Genomic DNA, 17,686 nt, shown 5'->3' with positions numbered 1-17,686 from the left:
GAGAGAGATTGAGATCCAAAGGGTCTGTGGTCTCCTTTGTGTGGCGGACTCCTCTTTCTATTGATTCTCCTGAATAGCGATCGTCGGTGTTGATGGGCAACGGAAAGAATGCGAACAAAGTTAGTAGTGAACCAGCCACTGCAAGCTTCGAGAATCAAGTGTCAACACTCGACGGTCGGACGCAAACGAGAAAAAGAAGAGAAAGAAAAGCCCAAACTGCCAAGCAGGAGAAGGGGACATGATGGATTCTTGCATATAAGTCCTGGCCCTCGAAGGCCTCGAAAGACCCCTCGATCCAAGCGCCAGCAGCAAGGGCCCACGATATGGTGCGACTTGGCGGCAACATTATGCGGGAATCTGAGTGGAAGCGAGCATTTCTCAGATTGACTCTGGAGAATAGCAACGAGCAAATGATGGCGCACATTGCTCCCAGATCGGCGCTGGGAGTGGAGAGGAGGCGCAAAGTCAAGAAAGAGGCCAAAGTTGAGTGGCCACACGATGAAACACATCAGCGGGACTCTTCAGGACCGCGCAGCCACTCGGGGCCGCCGCTTACTGTTGAAACAGGGACTGACAGCGCCATGCTGGATCCATCACTCTCTTGCTCTACCAGAGCCGAGATGCAATCCTCTGTCTTGTCTGGTTGTTCTTGCAGCCGAGCTGTCGAGTTTGCGCACACTGCACCCCTCATGTCGGGGAGGGAGACACGCTGACTCGCGGGGGCAAAGCCGGAAAGTTTAAACACCAAACACGAAGAGACACGGCAGGATTGCTTCGATTAGGTATTGCCGTTCCACGATGAGACCGGTCGACTCAGTCCTTCATCTACTGCCAACACCGGTCTCGGCCCAAGAACAGCTTTAATATGCTGCCGCCCGGTAAATATATTAACTACGGAGTTCCCCAAGGCTCTCGATATGAGCAGAAAACATGTGGCGGTTTGACTCTGCACCTCCCAAAACACCTACTGTGGGTGAATCCACATACGAGCCTGTCACATTCCGATTAACAACTTGCAAGGAATGATTGCTGAGCGTTACGCTCTGGCCTAAAGACGGGACGCATCTCGTCCTTTATCACCCAGTTCTGCGTCCCGGCAGGGTTCTCCGACGGCAGACAGTGGACCTGGGTCGTAAACTGTCACATTATGTTACAGCCTGGGAGTTCACCACTGCCCTTCCCATGCCCTGATTCGGCGTGAAACTCTCTTATCCCCAAGTACGCAGCGATCGTGGAGAGAACACTCAGATAGTGTTCTGACTCGCTGAAAATGCTGGTCACCTGTCTGGATTCCTTGGGGCTGCAGGAGGCATGCCTCATTGAAGCCCTGAGCACTAGGAATCTGATCCAGCAATGCAATCTCCATGAAATTACTACTCGCCTCATTCTGCCAGCCGGCCCAGAGCAATATACATCGCCCGCCCTTAGGGCAATAATCAGATAAAGCGGTGGGTGATAGGAAAATGGAGTAGGTTTATAGTATTCGTCATAGCGTCACCCAACGGACCTGGGAAACCTTCCAAGGTTACCTACGGTGGCAGCTGCTTCAATATACGGAGTACCGTACTTTGCAGGTGTTTGCTTCAATTGTCCACGGCATTGGCTTGAACTCTTGGTCCCGGCTACAACGGACGAAACATTGTGACACCTCCAGCGTCTCACCAGTCCGAAGACCCAGGAAAGAGCCCAACTTTTCTTTCAGAAACTAGGATGGGCCTGGATCCATTTCATTAATGTTTAATCTAAACACCTACCATGAGCGACTGGTTACCCACTAGTTTTGCTATCTAATTTACGCAGAAAGTTGGCGGCCAAGTAGTTATTGAGGCACTCAACTACTGCAGGAATTGCGACATAGCTCGGTATGCCATCATATAGTACTCTGTTGAAATGGCAAATACATCAAGGTTGGTTTGATTAGACAAGTATATCTATTTTCTGCGGCAAGAAGGGGTATTCACAGGAATAGGCACAGCTTCACACAGACAGACGATTGCAGAATATCCTTGTACACTATAACAAACAGAACCAATAAACAGTAATCAAATGCCCAGGGTATCACGCTGAACCAAATGAAACACCAGAATTTCCCACTAAGACTCCTTTGAACACAAATAAGAATCTAAAAGCAACTGATAAAAGAACTGGGACCAGGCGCTTAGAGAAAGCTAAGCTCATCATCACTGTCATCATCCTGCGAATAGGGGATCGTCGCCGCCGTCCTTCTCCGTATAATTGGAGCTGGAGCTGACCGCCGCCTGTCAGAATAATTGATACTCGCCCTTGGAATGATAGAGGGGTGATGGGCGGGCCGTTTAACTGGCTTGGTATGATCTTTAGGTGTTGCTTCGTACTCCGATTCCCGCGAATTCTTGTTGACAATGACGACTTCAATTGCTGGGATTGGTCCCACAGGAGTGTTTCCTGTTCTGCGACTGCGAGTGGCACCCTCCTGGCCCGCCGACGTCTGTCGCAACTCGTCTTTGACTGCCGTTCTTGTACGGGCGGCTACCGGAACGTGCCCTGCTCCAGATGGAAACTGACATGGTGAACCGTCGGGACTGTTGCTCCAATCGCTCTCTTTACCCACCCCACGCTCCGCAGATCGGGTGTTATAAGTCTTCTTGAACGGCCGGGGGTCCGAATCTTGACTCGTACAAGGCCTCTTCCTCGAGACAGATGGCGCTGACGATGTAACACTTGAAATGCTCTTTTCCGAGCATATCGAGCTTGCAGAAGAGCTACTCGTCGAGCACGCAATAATCCGCGGCCGTCCTCTTCTTCGCACCTGCGGTCTCGTGGCGATATTGGTCGTGGCGACCCGTGGCTTTGCCGCTGGCGTCCGTGCCACCCATTCGCCTATACTATCTTCCCACCGGTATAAGCTCGAGTGTTCTTGGCTCGATGAGGGCGACTGTTGAAAGCCATCGCCCTGTTGAGAAGAAGCGACCGTTTCTTGGATTTCAACGGCCCAGGTATGGTCATCGGGGTCTAGGGTTCCCTCCGCAAGTGCCATTGCGACTTCGACGGCAACTTTGCCTAGTAGGAAAATAACTCCCGTGGCGCCGGTCAAGTGAGCGAGCTGTGAGACCCTGGCTCGGATTTCTCGAGGGGTGCGCATAAGGGCTCGATTCTGCGCGTGTCCTGAATGGTGAAACACCTGAGACACAAGCCTTGCCAAGTCCCTTACGACATCTTCTCGGGCTGCCAACGTCTGGAAGAAGGATTCAATGTTTCGCCTTGAAACTGACTCAGAGTGGTAGATGATCTCGGGAGTTACGCTCCTGCCACACTGGAGCGTGCAGTCCGCCAGCAGCACATATCCTCGTCGTAAAGATTGGAAAACCTGCTGCTCCACTTCGCGAACTACAGCGCCGTTTCCAACAGCCCGCTGAACGGTAAACGCTAGATGGTTGACCATGTCTCGCGTCTTCAACACCGCAGAGCTTTCAACCACATCAGGCGCTTGTGATCGTGCAATGCACATTCCACAAAGGGCTGTTAGGAGGCTGGAGACGAGATTGCTGAGAGCGTCTTGAATCGGGATGGGACACGAGCTCTGATTGTTTGATAACCATGACATCAGGGATGTGGATGTCCGAGTCCCTCGAGGTCGTATTGTACGTGGTGCCTCATTGAGGTTTTCTTTCAGAAGCACCTTTGAATCGTACTTTGAAAAGATACCGGCGGATGAGAGGATCACAGCCTCTATCAATCGCCTGGCTGCGGCGTACCCGCGACCCTCCGTTGACACCAGCTTTATCGCCTTATCCACAGACTTCTTCCACCACATAGTTACCATCCATTCTGGCGGCATAGCCCCCCGCGTCAAGAGCCTAGTCAGCTCCTCAAACACATATGTGTGCCGTGCGGGATGCTGTAGATAGTATTTCCCTAGTATTTGAATAGGATCGTCGCAGTGACCAGACGGTTGTGCAGGATCGAGCCTCGATGGGTAATGGTACTCATCAACGCTCGCCAGCAGTTTTGTCTGTAGCGACTCGAAAGCGTCTAATTCCTGTTGCGATAAACACTCATCTAACAATCGACAGGCCGCATGTGAGGTTATCCACCGCTGCTGTATCATACCCGAGATCAAATAGATTCCTTGGGCACGTACAGCCTCGCGAAGTGGTAGCCATCCGTTACCGCTTGACGCATAAGCGGCCTCCAGTTCCGTAAAATATGCGTCGCACATATCCACATCACCGTCCTCCTCCGATTCATCCTGTATCCGCTGCTCCTCGGCAATGAACTCTGGAAGGCGCCGCACAGTCATTGACAACAAAGATCGAGCTCCTTTCTGGGGACCATCCTCTTGACCCTCTGGCGGTGAAGGTCGAGTATTTCCCAAAAATTTCAAAAAGATGCGATCCAATAAATGGGCAATATCCGCAAGCCCCGGATCCCCAGATTGATCCAAAACCTCCTTCCAGGACCCGTGATACGGCCTAAAACTGCTATTCTTCGTTCGGGCTGGTTTTCGATTCTCCGCAGGTTCCCCTGGGCCGTTATGCACTCCGTCCGCTAAATAGCCCTGAAAAAGCTGCATCCTCAGCGACGGCGAAGACTCCGCCAACGCACCGCGAATCTTGCCCGTAATCAAGGGCGTCGCGATTTCAATAGCTCCAGGAAGTGTTTTCGGCGCCTCCGGACTCCGAATCAACAATCGGCTGCGTCTGCGCGGCCCTGCCCCATTAGCCCCCCGCCCCCGGGTCGAGTAATTATGCCGTATCCTCCGTTTATCCATCGGTTTCCCAGGGACCCAGGCCGGATCGTTCGGTTCCTCGTCGTCCGAGTAGCTGCATCCTCGCTTTGTCGTCGTCGTTGATGTCGCGCCGGCGGTGACGCCCGCCTTTCTAGAGGGACGCGTCCGTTGTTCGGCATCCGGGGCAGCGCTGGCCTTCTCCTTCTCCCGCGCCTTGGAAACCAGTACACTTGTAACAATCTCATTATGCTTTTCTAATCGATGGTAGATAGACGTTAAAGGGCGCAACATGCGATTTGCCCATTTCGCGGTGGGTCGGATATCTTCCATGTTATGTTGCGCCAGCTATTTCAGTCTGCAATCGGGGAAAGAAAGAGAGGTATTATTAGCTCTGTGTATCAAAAGCATCGCGTAAAATAATTATGCCATGTAGGATTTCCATACTTGATTCTGCTTGCTGGAAATCATAGAGTTTCGTCCATTTCATGCTTCGGCGACTTGGGACGGGGCACTTAACACTTTATTAGTGTATGTAGGATACCCAGATTGTCCCACTCCCAAAAGAACACGGACAAATAAAAAAAAAAGCCGAAATAATTTCTGTTCAATATACAATGCACCCATGCAGCCAATATTGGCATAAAATACAGGCGAGTAGAGGTGTGAGGGCAGAGGAACAGAGAGACCGCCCGAGATTCAAGCCGAAAATGTAAACATGGGGACGGAAATTAAAATGGAATAGCGCGAATGACTCAGCACCGGCAGTGTATTTCAACTCGCAACGTAAACTACCCATAACTACGTACTATGGGAGGGTTACATCTAAGGAGAAGCAAGCTTTTAATCCAGAATAAGCAATTTACTGCTGGTAGAAATTTGTGTATGTTTGTCATCGATGCATGAGTTAGTTGTGAGTCATATATAATATACAGAACAGGATATACCAGTACAGCATGCAAATCCCCGACCTTGCCTGCTATGAACTGCCCGTGATGAACGATCCATGCCAAATACCATACCAAAACCGAACAAAAAGAGTAGAGAGTTCCACATAGTAAGAACAAATATAAGTATATTCAAGAATTCCGCTCATCCAGCGTGCCAGCCCTTTTAAAGAGTGGGCTTGAAAAAAAAGTATGCGGCCGTCAAGAGAGGTGAAGATCAAAAGAAATATAACACCAAAAGTTTTCTTTTTACCCGAACAAAAAAACGAAGAATGAATTTAAGCGGAGGACTTCTTCGATCCACGAAGCTTAGGGTTGCTAGCAGCAGCACGCTGCTTCTGCTTTGTTCGTGAAGAGCTGGTGTCACCACCCTCGATGAACTTCAACAGTTCATCAATGCTTCGCGAATCCATGGACGCATTAGAGGCTTCAGCGGGCGCCGCAACCTCGGCTGTTGATTGGCCAACTTGGGGTTGGACCTTGGTTCCTAGAGACCGTGTGTTCATGTTGATACGACGCAGACGGCGGGCTTGGATGTCTTTGGCGTGCTTGGCGATAGAGACAGCGTTCTGGGTGAGTTGTTCGAGCCAGGTCTCTGCCTCCTTGGTGTTGCGGTCCTCGGGGCCGAGCTGACTGAGGAAGATGTTGTAGGCATCGCGCATCTTGCCGACCGCAGCCTTCGAGTCCTGGTCAAGGGCCAAGGCCTGAGCGAGCTGGAACAAGATCGTAGCGGTGTTGATGGACTGCTTGCCAAAGAGAGACTCGCAGACCGACAATGACGCCTCGAACCATTTCCTGGAGTCAGTGTACTGCTTCAAGTGCTGAAGCATCACCGCAGCATTGTTCATAGTAGTAATTGAGTCAGGGTGGTTGGCGCCGAAAATGATCTTCCACAGGTCCATGGCATGCTTGATGTACACCAGGGCAGTCTTGGTATTGCCGGAAGCGTGCTCGAAGAGACTGAGGTTGAGATAGCTCAGGATGGTATCGGCAGAATCAACACCAAGTGTGCGCTCAGTGACAATGACTGCCTTCCGAGCCAGCTCGACAGCGGCATCCTTCTCGTCCGTTTGGTAGTAGAGCATAGACAGCTGGTGATACAGCTTCGCGACCTCAGGGTGGAGAATACCGTAGATCTGCTCGTGCAGAGACAAAGACTCCAAGATGAGTTCTTGGCCTAGCTGCTTCTGGTTCTGCATGAGAGAGATGCGTCCAGCTTCCAGGGCCTCCTCAGCAAGTGAGCTTCGGGGAGAGGCGTCCTTGACCAATGGGACAATGTTGACAATATCGTCGGGTACAAAGGTGGCGATTGCCTTCTCCTGGATAGGAGCACGGGCGGGCGAGCCCGAGTCGCCGCCCTTCTTCTTCTTTTTCTTGCCCTCATCCTGCCCAACACCATTGGCGCCGTTGGTGGCGGGCAACGCTTTCCGGAGACCTTCGGCCTGGGCCTTGGTAAAAGCAAAATCGCGAGCACCCAGCTGAATACCAAGCTTAATAGCGACATCGCGGAGAAGCTGTAGGTGTCTTAGGGAGTTGAACCACCCAGATTCCAAGGTGAAGTGGTATCGGAGAGTAACCTGCTTCTCGATCTCTGCCCGTAGAGAAGCAGGTGTGACCTTCTCAAAAGAGAAGTCGCCTTCGGGGTAGATTTCGCGGAGAGATGAGTCAATCTCAGCACGAGGTGCGGCATTGACATCAGCTCCAAGAAGGCAATTCAACAAGTGGGCAGCGCATGACGCAGCAAAAGGCCCAGGAACGTTCCGCAGCTTCTGGTTGGCAATGTGCTTGAACGCACGAGCGACCATCTCCTGTACTAGCAGAGTGAAAAGAGCATCAAGGCGGGAGCCCTTCTCCTTGGCCAATTTGGCCAACTTGCCCAGGTAGCGGATATTGATACCACGCTTGTGCAATAGCTGGCTAAGAGACTGACCATCCATTGGGAAGCCGACGTCACCATCGTGCAGATCTTGAACCAGCTCTGGCATAACCTTGGACCGCAAGAAATCACAGGCTTCACGAACCTCCTTCTCATCTTGGGCCCACTGCTCCTTCTCTTCATTGGTCTGAGGAACCTGGCCGCTGAAGACGTCAGGGTTGAGCGCGAGGGTGAATCCCGAGATATCAACACGCTCCTGGTCCTGGGACTCAGAACCTTCCTCCTTTGCCTCATCAGACTTTTCCTTCTTCTCAGCAGTTTCCTCGGCCTTGGCGCTACGGCGGCCCTCCACTTCGGCCTTCACGTACTGGCTCATCTTGTGCCTCCAGTAAGATTCAACAAGCTCCAGTCGAAGAACAGACATTCGGTGAGGGTACGAATCGCTGCCCTCTTCCTCCTGCCATTCTACATCAAGTGGAGTTACGCGGTAGAGGTCAAGAACGTATTTACGGCCGTCAGTTCCCAGAAGACCCTTGGTTTCCACACTACCTTCGAGGTCGTGGCGCTCATTCTCCTTATCCCAGACGGTGTGCTTCTTAATTCTGAGAGCCTTGGACAGCTTTTCAAAAACAGAGACGAAGTCGGGGTGAGTGGCGACGACATCCTTGCCCTCAACACCACCGTAGTCGATCTGGTGCTCACCGGGTTCCCGCTGCTTGAAAATACCGGGGACGATACTTTGTCCGACAATGCGCTTGCCCATGTAGTCAACCACAATAGTTCCCGGTGTAAACAGACCATTGATGTCAAGCTGGTTAACAGCCTTGATACCAAGAACATCCTTGCCGACTGCAACGCGCGCGGCTTCGTCGCCACCCTCGGAAGCAAAAGTCCCAACACCATCAGCGCCGAACGAGTAGAAGATGTTGTTGTACACAAAGATCTGAGCGTCTTCGGCCTCTGTGGGGTTGAGAGGAGCGACTTCTCCACGGGCAACTAGGACGGCGCCGCGGGCAGCGGCCTCGTTGTAGTCAGCAAAGAGCTTCGAGGTCAGACGCTCGCGGAAGACACGGTCTTGCACAGTCTCGCGGGGCAGTTCCTTGGTGGTCTGGAACTCCTCGTTCCAGTCTCGCAAAGTCTCGGCATTGTCCACACCAGAAATGAGATAGTTTTCCTGAGAACGGGTGATGTCTGGCTGGTGGGCGTTCACATTAGACGTCGGAGGCGAGACAAGCCATGGGCTGGAGGGGATGGAGTTTTGGAAAGGGAATGTCGTTAGGAGGTCTTTCTGGTTGTTAGATTCCTGCAAGGCCTGGAAAGCAGAGTCGAAGGAAGGAGAGAGCTGAGAGATCAGGTTGAGCAGCGAATGTGCGCTGCCCTTCTTAGGGATAGTCTTGGGGAAAGGATCGAATTTGGTGTTGGAACACTTGTTCACGTAGAACCCAGAAACGTGGGAGGTGATCTGGAACTGTTCCCCTTCGTTGGTCGTCACCTGGAGATAGAGTAGGTGGCCCTTCTGCCGGAGGTGGTAAGGTGCGGGGTTCCACGGAGAAAGGGAGATTGACTTGATGGTTTTAGGAGCAGGAGCCTCCGCCCTGGGAAGGATAGTCTTCAAGGAGGAAGTGCCCGAGATCTCGTACTTGGTCAGAGAGTGCTCCTTTTCTGTGTTTTCTCCACCAATTTCGGCCGCGATGGAGTCGTGGAGCGACAATCCAGCACTGACACCTTGGAGGTTGTCAATTCGATCACCCGCAGCTCCGAGAAGCTCCCTTAGACGAACGACGTGCATACGGGCATCCTTCTCGGTGTAGGGATCCTCAACCAGGACGATCTCCGAATCCGCCTGCAAATCCGGAACCTCGGACAGCTCGACGAAGTCGTTGATACGGTTTCCGTTGAACTCAAGATGGAAGCAAGTGTATTGGAAGGTGCCGGGCAACTCGACGATCGATTGACGGACATCCTGGACCTGTTCTTGGCTGGAGACCTAAACAGTAGTCAGAATCCATGACACGATTTACGTATTTACTCGCTAAAACACACCATCACCTGGATCTTGTAAGGTTCGTGGGGAAGCTTGACGGAAATCTGGAAAAGGCCTGTTGGGTGGTATATTCTGTCAGTTTATTTGTCTCAATGAATACAGTTGGAGGCGTCATGGGCTGCACATACCGCCAGCGCCATCCTCCTCCTGGGAAACCTCTTGGTTGTCTCCATTGGCGACTTGTTCGGGAGACTCTGTTAAATAGATGAGCCTGAGAATATCTCGAAATACTCGGTGACAGCAAACCTTTTAAGTGCTCTCTTTCTCCATTGGTCTGTGCCATGATTACGAATTATCGAAGCTGGATCTGGGGATGAACTGAGGATCGAGCTTCAGGAATAATTGAGGTTGCCGGTGACCGTGTGGGTAAAGCTCCGGAGAACGGAGAAAGGGAAAAAAAATTCGGGAAAGAGAGCGGGAACGGCGGGAAGAAATGAAGGGGATAAGAAGATAATATACAAGGGAGAAGGGCAATTGAGTCAAGCAACCACCCTATATCCAAGCAAATGCATCAAACAAACCCCGGAGTATGAAGAAGACGATCGAAGCGAATAACGAAGCCGGTTTGAAGCTGGATGGGGAGAGAAAAATTTCTCGGATGCGGATGCGGAAGATCCTCGGATGTCCTCGGGCGGTAGGAACTTAGGGAGTCTTTAATCACCAGTACTCTTCCCAGTAGTGACCCCACAACCGTCTCCAAACACCTCCCTTGCCGAGTATTTCGGCCTTCGTTTTAACCTGACCTTAGTTGTTGGCTGGCAGTGCATGGTAGATATGGTTTCTACCGGCGATAAGCCTGGGTTACACTTTTTTGGCTACAAGCTTTAAGTACCATCACGCGACCGTCACCCCAGATTCCCCGTGACGGGGTTCGGACACAGCGGAGCTCAGTTCGGTTCTATCAGGCCGCAACCTAGTGGGCTTCACGGTACAAAATGTTTTGCAGACATAGCATGGTTAATCCAGCTTTCCCCCATCAAAACTAGCATAAGAGCCACTCACCCAGACCGAATACATCCTGGAGTCATTTTAAGGTCAAATCAACAGAAATGGTGTACACCTTGATCATACGATATCGGCAGGTGTATAGGATAGAAGTAAAGCAACATTGGTCATAAACGGGCGTCATAGACCTTTACCAAAACGAGCAGTAAAGTTAGGTATTGACGGCGGATACAAAACAGGTTGTCGCACGGTCATCACATTCTTGGTCCTCAACACTCGGCGAGGTCAACAAAAGAGATCTTCAACTTTTTGCCCTCGTATTCGTCTTTGATCAGAGGTTTGACGTCCTTTTCGTCCTTTATAACTTTATCGTCGTCGTCGTCGTCGTCGTCAACAACATGATACGGTCTTTTTGCTTGGTTTATGGGGGATTCGGCAGCAGCTTGCTTGGGGTTTGTAGGCGTCCTAGTTGATGGAGTCCGCGGCTTTCCCGGGCTACCAGCAACACCAGCTCCACGACGGAGCTTGCAAATATGGGCTTGTAACGCAGGAACCGAGCAACCTGCCATCGTCAGTAGAGCTCCTTGATTCGTTGCTGGTGGTGTCGTACCCGGCCCCATGAAGGCGGCTAGAGCCTTGTAGTCTAACCGACCTTGCATCTGGGTTAGAATACCCATGAGTAACTATGAGGTGTCAGCACCGGAATATTAAGTTGGGTGTGTGGATATTTACTCTAGCCTCGGCTTCAGCGTTCCAATGTATAGCCATAACGTCCAGAGTCTTGAGCGTCCAGCGGGTAAAGGTTCACGGTTATATGGAGTTTACGAGTAGACGCGGAAGGATCTTTGGCAGGGCAGGACGTAGATGCTTAGGAGAAGAGAAAACAGAGAGAGGGGGGGAGTAAGTAAAAAGAAGTCCATTCCATTGCAAGAATACATGCTCATTTGTTACGTGTTCCCTCAGTCAATTTTTGAGCACATTGACGGAAATGTGTTATTTCAGGCACCAGGAAGGTTTGAAAAAGGAAAACATATTTATGCTAGATCGTTTCCAGGCATATCTCTTAGATATAGATCTCGCTTGATATATATATATATATATGGTATCTTCCGGTGTCTCCGAGAGTTACAATTTTGACTGGTGTAGACCGGAAAGGGGGCAGTTGTACTGCTTCCATGCCGAGATGCCAACTCATCACTTTTCCCCTCCACATTTTCTCTCGCTATTGAGGTATAGCTGGAATAAAGCTGAGCAGAATAATCTTACAACAAAGATAAAGTAGATTCTCTCGCCACAGTCCTCAGCCTCAGGTAATAAAAGATTGTCATCGTTCGTCGCCAAGTAGGGCCGATCTGCACCGAGACTCCATCGATCTGAGGCGCAGCACAACCAAAACGCATTTGGCTCCAACTTGCGACACCAACCATCATCATCGGATCCATCTCTTTTGCCTTTTCTTTCTCTCATTTACTCTTTGTCTTGGTCCCTTCCTTCTTTTCTCCCCACCTCCCACTGTCTACACTCTTTACGTGGCTGTATTTTCGCAGGGGAATCCTCTCTGGTCAGGTACCGTTGATTTCTGCAGCTTGCACCCCTTAAATGCTTCTATTGCTTGGCTCTTTTTATACACAGCTGTTAGAACTGAGGCTTCAAGCGCAACGGTTTTAATCCACACCGCCATTCCTTCGTATTGGTTTCTCACTCTCATTTTTTCCTCGGTATATTTTTTATTTCTATTGTTCTTTCCCCCCATTCAATTCACCTCCAACAATGTTTTGTCGGAGTCTTCAGCGATACTTTGTATCTCCAACCCGAGTGCGGCCTTGGGTACCGCGAAGGCCGCCAGGCAGGGCGCCGGCCTATTCCGGCCAAAGTTTCTCTCAAAACTCCCTTCCTGGGGCTCCTGACCCTACCGACCAAGCGGACCAAGAGGACCAGGGAGGCGGAAAGGGCCAGGCCAATAATGACCAGGATCCTAACTTCAGATCAACAATTCTGAAGATGATGGAGTCGGCAGCCACCACTTTTGCGTCAATTGCTGTTCTAGGGTACATATCCCTTTAGATTACCCGCATATTGGCTGTTTACTGATCAACAATAGCATTGCTGGATTCTCGTATCATAAATACTACAAGTATCTCATTTTACAGAAGATGGAGAATGCTTTCGAACCCGGAGATCCCGCGCTAGAGGTGGCTGGCGTGGAGAGTGAAACCCGTCAATACCACCACGACGAACATTGGTTGGTGAGAAACGAACAGGAACTGATTGACAAAATCATCGCTGGTGAAATTCCGGGACATTACTATCTTCTGGTCGGCGAGAAGGGCACCGGAAAGACGTCTATGCTTCTGGAGGCCATGCGCAAGATTAATGGAGATGGGTGTTCGATTTTCGATGCCCACGGTGATCAGGAAATCTTCCGGATTCGACTTGGAAAAGCGCTTGACTTTGAGTTCCACGAGGAGTGCGCAGACCCCGTTCGCCCTTTATTTTTGGGCCAAGATAAATGCTGATCTATCCGTTACAGTTATATTGGCAGTCTTTTTAGCATTAAAGGACCCAGGGATACCACCGCGCTTTTGGACATAGAGCGTGCCTTCAACAAGTTAGAGAAGGTCGCATTGAACAGGAGGCGCCTGGGGAAAGCCCCGCTTGTATTGATCATCAATAGCGCGCATATGGTCAGGGACGATTCAGACGGCCAAGACCTTCTCGAGATGATTCAGCAACGAGCCGAGCAGTGGGCAGCGAGCAATCTTGTTACGACCGGTAGGAATTCAACCACTACCACTAGATACTTCGACGTCGAATGATGCTAACAAGTCGAATCGTATAGTCTTCAACAGTGATGACTACTGGGTCTATGAGAGGCTGAAGCGATACGCAACAAGAATGGAAACCATCCCAGTTGTGGATCTCTCTAGGGGCAAAGCAGTGGCTGCGTTGAGGAAATATCGCAAAGATTATTGCAACGAGCACCTGTCGGACGAAGTTATTGGGGAGATATACGATAAAATCGGGGGTCGCCTGTCCTACCTCAGCAGGGTCGCAAAGGCTCCGGACCCCATACATCTGTGCAACACTATATGCGAAGCAGAAAAGACATGGTTCCTTAACAAATGCTGGATCCTTGGTGAGGAGATGGATGACGACGTCATGGACCAGCAGAAGTATGCTGTAAGTGTGCACCACTTCGCTGGCGGGATTTTTCTTTTCTAACGGAAAATAGTCCGCGGCTATGGTGATGGCCAAGGCGCTGGTGGATAAGGAAAAGGACATGGAAAAAACATACGACGAGGAGAATGGCCATATACTTCCGGAAATATCACTCCACGAAGCACGACAGATTATGACTCGGGCCGACTTTATCCAGAGTTACGACCACGAGAATATCTTCACCATCAACTGGCGCGCCATGGTTCGAGCCGATTCGGTACCCATGCAGCGCGCATTCCGTGAAGTTTGCGCCGAGCCCGGATTTGATGAGTTCCTGGAAGCCACGTTGGACCGAATCAGCGACATTGAGAGCTTGGGACGTACCCGAGAACTTACCATCAAGGATCTCTGGAATCAAGGGAAATACCAGGTAGCGATGCGGGATGCCAAGGGTCGTGAGCAGGGGACTATTGAATTCTTCACCAAACCAGAAGAGAAAGAGGGAGAGGACGAATGACTCGCAGTGAGCCATCTTCATGGTTTTGAAGATGTAAGAGGGATGTTTATGAAATGTTTGAATAAGCCGTAGCTTGGTGCTAGATACCCCGGCGGCCCTGTACCATAATTATTCGTAAAATGATGATATATTAGCCATATACTGCTTATTTCCTCCTTATCAATTTCAATGGCCCTCTTCGTCTTGTCTGCTCGCCAATAAGTGTGGGGTAGGCGGTGAGCTCGTGATCTATACAAAGGCTTAAGCCGAGATTGTTTACATCGGGATGGGTTGGAAAGCTTGGATTCAGAAGCGAACAAGGTCGTCATCCAGAAAGAATACTCCGCATTGGCTCAAGCCTTGTACCATGGAAGCGCAATCTCAATCTTGACTTCCTCGATCTTGATTATCTCAATGACGTTTAGTGTTAGGTGACATCATCACATGCTCACCGCCCAGCTACATCCCTCCCTTCTCATACAATAAGGTCTTTCCTTCTAATTTCTTCTTTTCACAAACTCTGATTTTCGATACTCTGTCATTCGAAGCTGCCTCTTCCCACGTAGTATCGCGCAACGATGGCTCCCCGCAAGAAGGATGCTGTTGGGACCACGAGCCCGCAAAAGTCCTCCGCCGATGACGCCAAAGACCCCCCACCAAAGACATTGGTCGAGAAAATTCCATCACCCGCGCGCCTTTTACTTGTGGTCGTCAGTAGCTTAGCTCTCAGCTCGACTATTTTTACTCTAACATCGCGCATCACCCTCGGCGAATTACGTTTTGTCAGCAGGCACCTCGAGGAATGGTGGGAAGTATGGGGTTTGGTGGCATGGAAGGCCGTCGAGGTCGGGCTCGCTTGGGTATTGGGATTTGATGGTAAGTTACATATATCAAGCCATCGATTTCCTACTGGTAGATCCTGGTCTAATAATTTGATTATAGGCCGTGATGTCCTAAACTTCTCCTTTTTGACCAACCTGCCGACTTATATGCTCCTCGCATCGTTCTACGGTCTGCGACCAACAACGATCCTCGCGTCTTTCGCAATCGTCCTGTTTTCTACTGCCGTACCATTTGTCTTCCTACGCAAACCCAGTCTCGTCCATAACCTGTCTCGCGCACACCCTGCCGCCGTCTCTAACCGGAGCATCCTGCAAGATTGGGGAATAACCATATACACCACTGTCCTTGCGACAGCCATCTACACGGTTCATTTGTATCTCAGTTACGAAACATGGCTCCCAGCCAAGCTCGTCGTGCATTTTGAAAAGCTCCCTAACATCTCGAAAGTCCATGCTGGCCCCGCGGGCTTGCCCTTGCTATTCGCTTCGCTTCTTCCGGCTGGCTGGGCAGCTAGGGATTTCCTTTTTGTCAGCTCCACTGGCACGCCCGCATCTCGGGACGACAAGGTAGAGAAGTCGGAGTCATCCACCTCCAAACAGGGAGAGTACCTTGTCTGCGCTATATATCGAAAGACCTGGGGCACTCTTTCAAGAAGAACTAGAGTTCTTGTATCCCGAACTGTGGTTCTCGCTGCGGTTACGATGATCAACACGTTCATCCAAATTGCGGGTACTATTCGTGGTGCTAGCTTTGAGGGTGCCTCGGCGTGGGGCTTTGTTTGGACGTTGGGTACTTTGATCGTGGGATTGGTATATCGCTGGATTGAAGCTGTTGATGGGCTCTAATTGCAATGCCGACTCCGTTTTCTCTCTCTCTTCTCACTTTCAACTCTGTGGTTAGGTTTTAAGCGTTAGCCTGGCGAATTCGAGCGGAGGAAAATTGTCCTAATTAGTGGATTCAGCCTGGAGTTTGTGCGCAAGTTTATTATCTCGTTTTATCCCGTTGTTATTTCGGGATTGTAATATTCTCAGTTTAACGAGTATACGAACATAAGTGATAGTAATAATTTTGTGCTGAACTTTTCCATACTAACGAGCATGGCTGTCTACAAGTAATGTACTGTAGAGGTAGGCCATAGCAGAAACCAACCTATCTACTTCCAAAATCTAATCTTTATAACCAAAAGAGGCCAATGGTATATGTATGACGCACGCAAGCAAAGCAAGCAAACAAAAACCGCATCCCTAATTAAAGCGCCAAACGCAAAGACAACCGAAATACGAAGCGTATACGACAAGACAAATCTAATTCCACAAAATCAATATTGGGGAGTTCGGCGCGGGGAACGAAGCTCCGTGAAGCTCCCCACATCACCATCGACCTTCGCACGAACGGCGCTCCTCGCACCGGGGAGGAACCAGCCAGGGTGAACGAAGTTGAAGATCGCAACAGCAAGCACCATCATTGCGCCGTCGAGGGCAATGAAGTATCGTTCTGTTGTGATGAGGTACCCGGACCAGCCCTGGAGGAGTTCGATGGTACGATAGATGCTCCGGACGTAGATACAGATGACAGAGAAGATCATGGCACCGAGGAGGGGCACGACGGTACCCTTTAGGGACTGGAGGAGGTTTTTGCGGATGGTCCGACGGACGAAGTCAGCGCCGCAGAGGACGAAGACGGTGATCGAGGCCATTTGGAAGATAATTCCTGCCACCATGATGTTCGTGCCTGGGGTGGTGTTGCCGTTTTCCTGGGCTGCTGCGACGGAGGCCATGCCGCCGCCGACGGCTTGGATGACTAGGGAGATCACGTCGCAGGTGACGAAGACGAAGAGGTAGACTTTCGGGCTTAAGACCGAGGAGTCGCGGCCTAGGATTTGGATGAAGCGGCCAAGGAGGACGTAAACGCCTGCTGTGTAGAAGGTGGGAGCTGGCGGGGGTGTTGGTTAGTTTACTTGGGACATGGGAGCAGAGGAGACCGTTGGTCAATCTTACCGATGATCAAGGTGGTAATTTGCATTAGAAAGGCGTTGGTGTTATATGGACATTGCGCAGACCAGGTTCGACCAGCCCAGCCTATGACTTCGACTGTGGCGAGGCTCGTATCAACAGATGCTCTGTGTTGTATAGTAATACATTTGGAGTGGGTTGCTTACTGAGACTTCCAACGGCGAAGACGGAGCACCACCAGGTCCTTTTCCAGGCCATTTGTATTGTCTGGGCGACCATGGTGAGGCCGAAGAGGACGAGAAAGACTATGCCTGCTGCGAGCGAGGGCGGATAGCCGTACGGAGTGCCAAGTCCTTCGATATAGTCATAGCAGCCGGTTCGCATCTGCTGTCGGACTTCAAAGGGAATAGTGCCGTTCACAAGAGGTATGCCATTGGGAGTTTTGCCGTCCATCTTCAAGGCCGTCCTCGTGGTTGGAAAGGAAAGACGTTTACACTTTCGAGTTTCGAGCCAGGAGGGGAGGAAATGGGGGGCTTAAAGTTAAGGGAGGACCTGATCGACTATGGTGCACGGGCTCTATATTGGTCGAGTTTCAAACCGAGAGAGAATTGGGGGCCGAAGCTCTAGATATAGCAGAAGAATGACTGGATTGGGGGCTGAGAAGCCGGTAGCGACTATTTAACGAGAGACAAGGTTGGGAATAAACAACTCAGAGGCAC

The 17,686-nt window shown here is 50.7% G+C and overlaps 6 protein-coding genes across 6 annotated transcripts; 2 read left to right on the top strand and 4 right to left on the bottom strand.

The window, feature by feature from the left end:
* Nucleotides 1-2,158: 2,158 nt before the first annotated feature.
* On the bottom strand, nt 2,159-5,038 carry APUU_30953S (uncharacterized protein; the record flags this gene model as incomplete). The annotated part of the gene is made up of 1 exon (XM_041702103.1): nt 2,159-5,038. One exon carries the CDS (start codon nt 5,036-5,038, stop codon nt 2,159-2,161), a length of 2,880 nt encoding a protein of 959 aa, XP_041554922.1.
* Nucleotides 5,039-5,930: 892 nt separating this feature from the next.
* On the bottom strand, nt 5,931-9,855 carry CLU1 (translation initiation factor 3 subunit CLU1; the record flags this gene model as incomplete). The annotated part of the gene is made up of 4 exons (XM_041702102.1): nt 5,931-9,515; nt 9,572-9,627; nt 9,701-9,766; nt 9,819-9,855. 4 exons carry the CDS (start codon nt 9,853-9,855, stop codon nt 5,931-5,933), a joined length of 3,744 nt encoding a protein of 1,247 aa, XP_041554921.1.
* A 931-nt stretch (nt 9,856-10,786) lies between these two features.
* APUU_30951S (uncharacterized protein) lies at nt 10,787-11,285 on the bottom strand (the record flags this gene model as incomplete). The annotated part of the gene is made up of 2 exons (XM_041702101.1): nt 10,787-11,200; nt 11,250-11,285. 2 exons carry the CDS (start codon nt 11,283-11,285, stop codon nt 10,787-10,789), a joined length of 450 nt encoding a protein of 149 aa, XP_041554920.1.
* Nucleotides 11,286-12,287: 1,002 nt separating this feature from the next.
* APUU_30950A (ATP-binding protein) lies at nt 12,288-14,193 on the top strand (the record flags this gene model as incomplete). Its single annotated transcript, XM_041702100.1, has 5 exons — nt 12,288-12,565; nt 12,619-12,984; nt 13,048-13,289; nt 13,357-13,697; nt 13,750-14,193. The coding sequence occupies 5 exons, from the start codon at nt 12,288-12,290 to the stop codon at nt 14,191-14,193; spliced, it is 1,671 nt and encodes a 556-aa protein (XP_041554919.1).
* Nucleotides 14,194-14,750: 557 nt separating this feature from the next.
* On the top strand, nt 14,751-15,860 carry APUU_30949A (uncharacterized protein; the record flags this gene model as incomplete). Its single annotated transcript, XM_041702099.1, has 2 exons — nt 14,751-15,048; nt 15,115-15,860. The coding sequence occupies 2 exons, from the start codon at nt 14,751-14,753 to the stop codon at nt 15,858-15,860; spliced, it is 1,044 nt and encodes a 347-aa protein (XP_041554918.1).
* A 473-nt stretch (nt 15,861-16,333) lies between these two features.
* APUU_30948S (RTA1 domain-containing protein) lies at nt 16,334-17,420 on the bottom strand (the record flags this gene model as incomplete). The annotated part of the gene is made up of 3 exons (XM_041702098.1): nt 16,334-16,947; nt 17,013-17,105; nt 17,174-17,420. The coding sequence occupies 3 exons, from the start codon at nt 17,418-17,420 to the stop codon at nt 16,334-16,336; spliced, it is 954 nt and encodes a 317-aa protein (XP_041554917.1).
* Between the last annotated feature and the right edge of the window lie 266 nt (nt 17,421-17,686).

The sequence above is a fragment of the Aspergillus puulaauensis genome, chromosome 3 (genome assembly GCF_016861865.1).
Source record: "Aspergillus puulaauensis MK2 DNA, chromosome 3, nearly complete sequence".
In the NCBI taxonomy this organism is placed as follows: Eukaryota; Fungi; Ascomycota; class Eurotiomycetes; order Eurotiales; family Aspergillaceae; genus Aspergillus; species Aspergillus puulaauensis.
The sequence above is the reverse complement of the archived record's forward strand: the minus strand, read 5'-3'. Positions and strand labels throughout refer to the sequence as shown.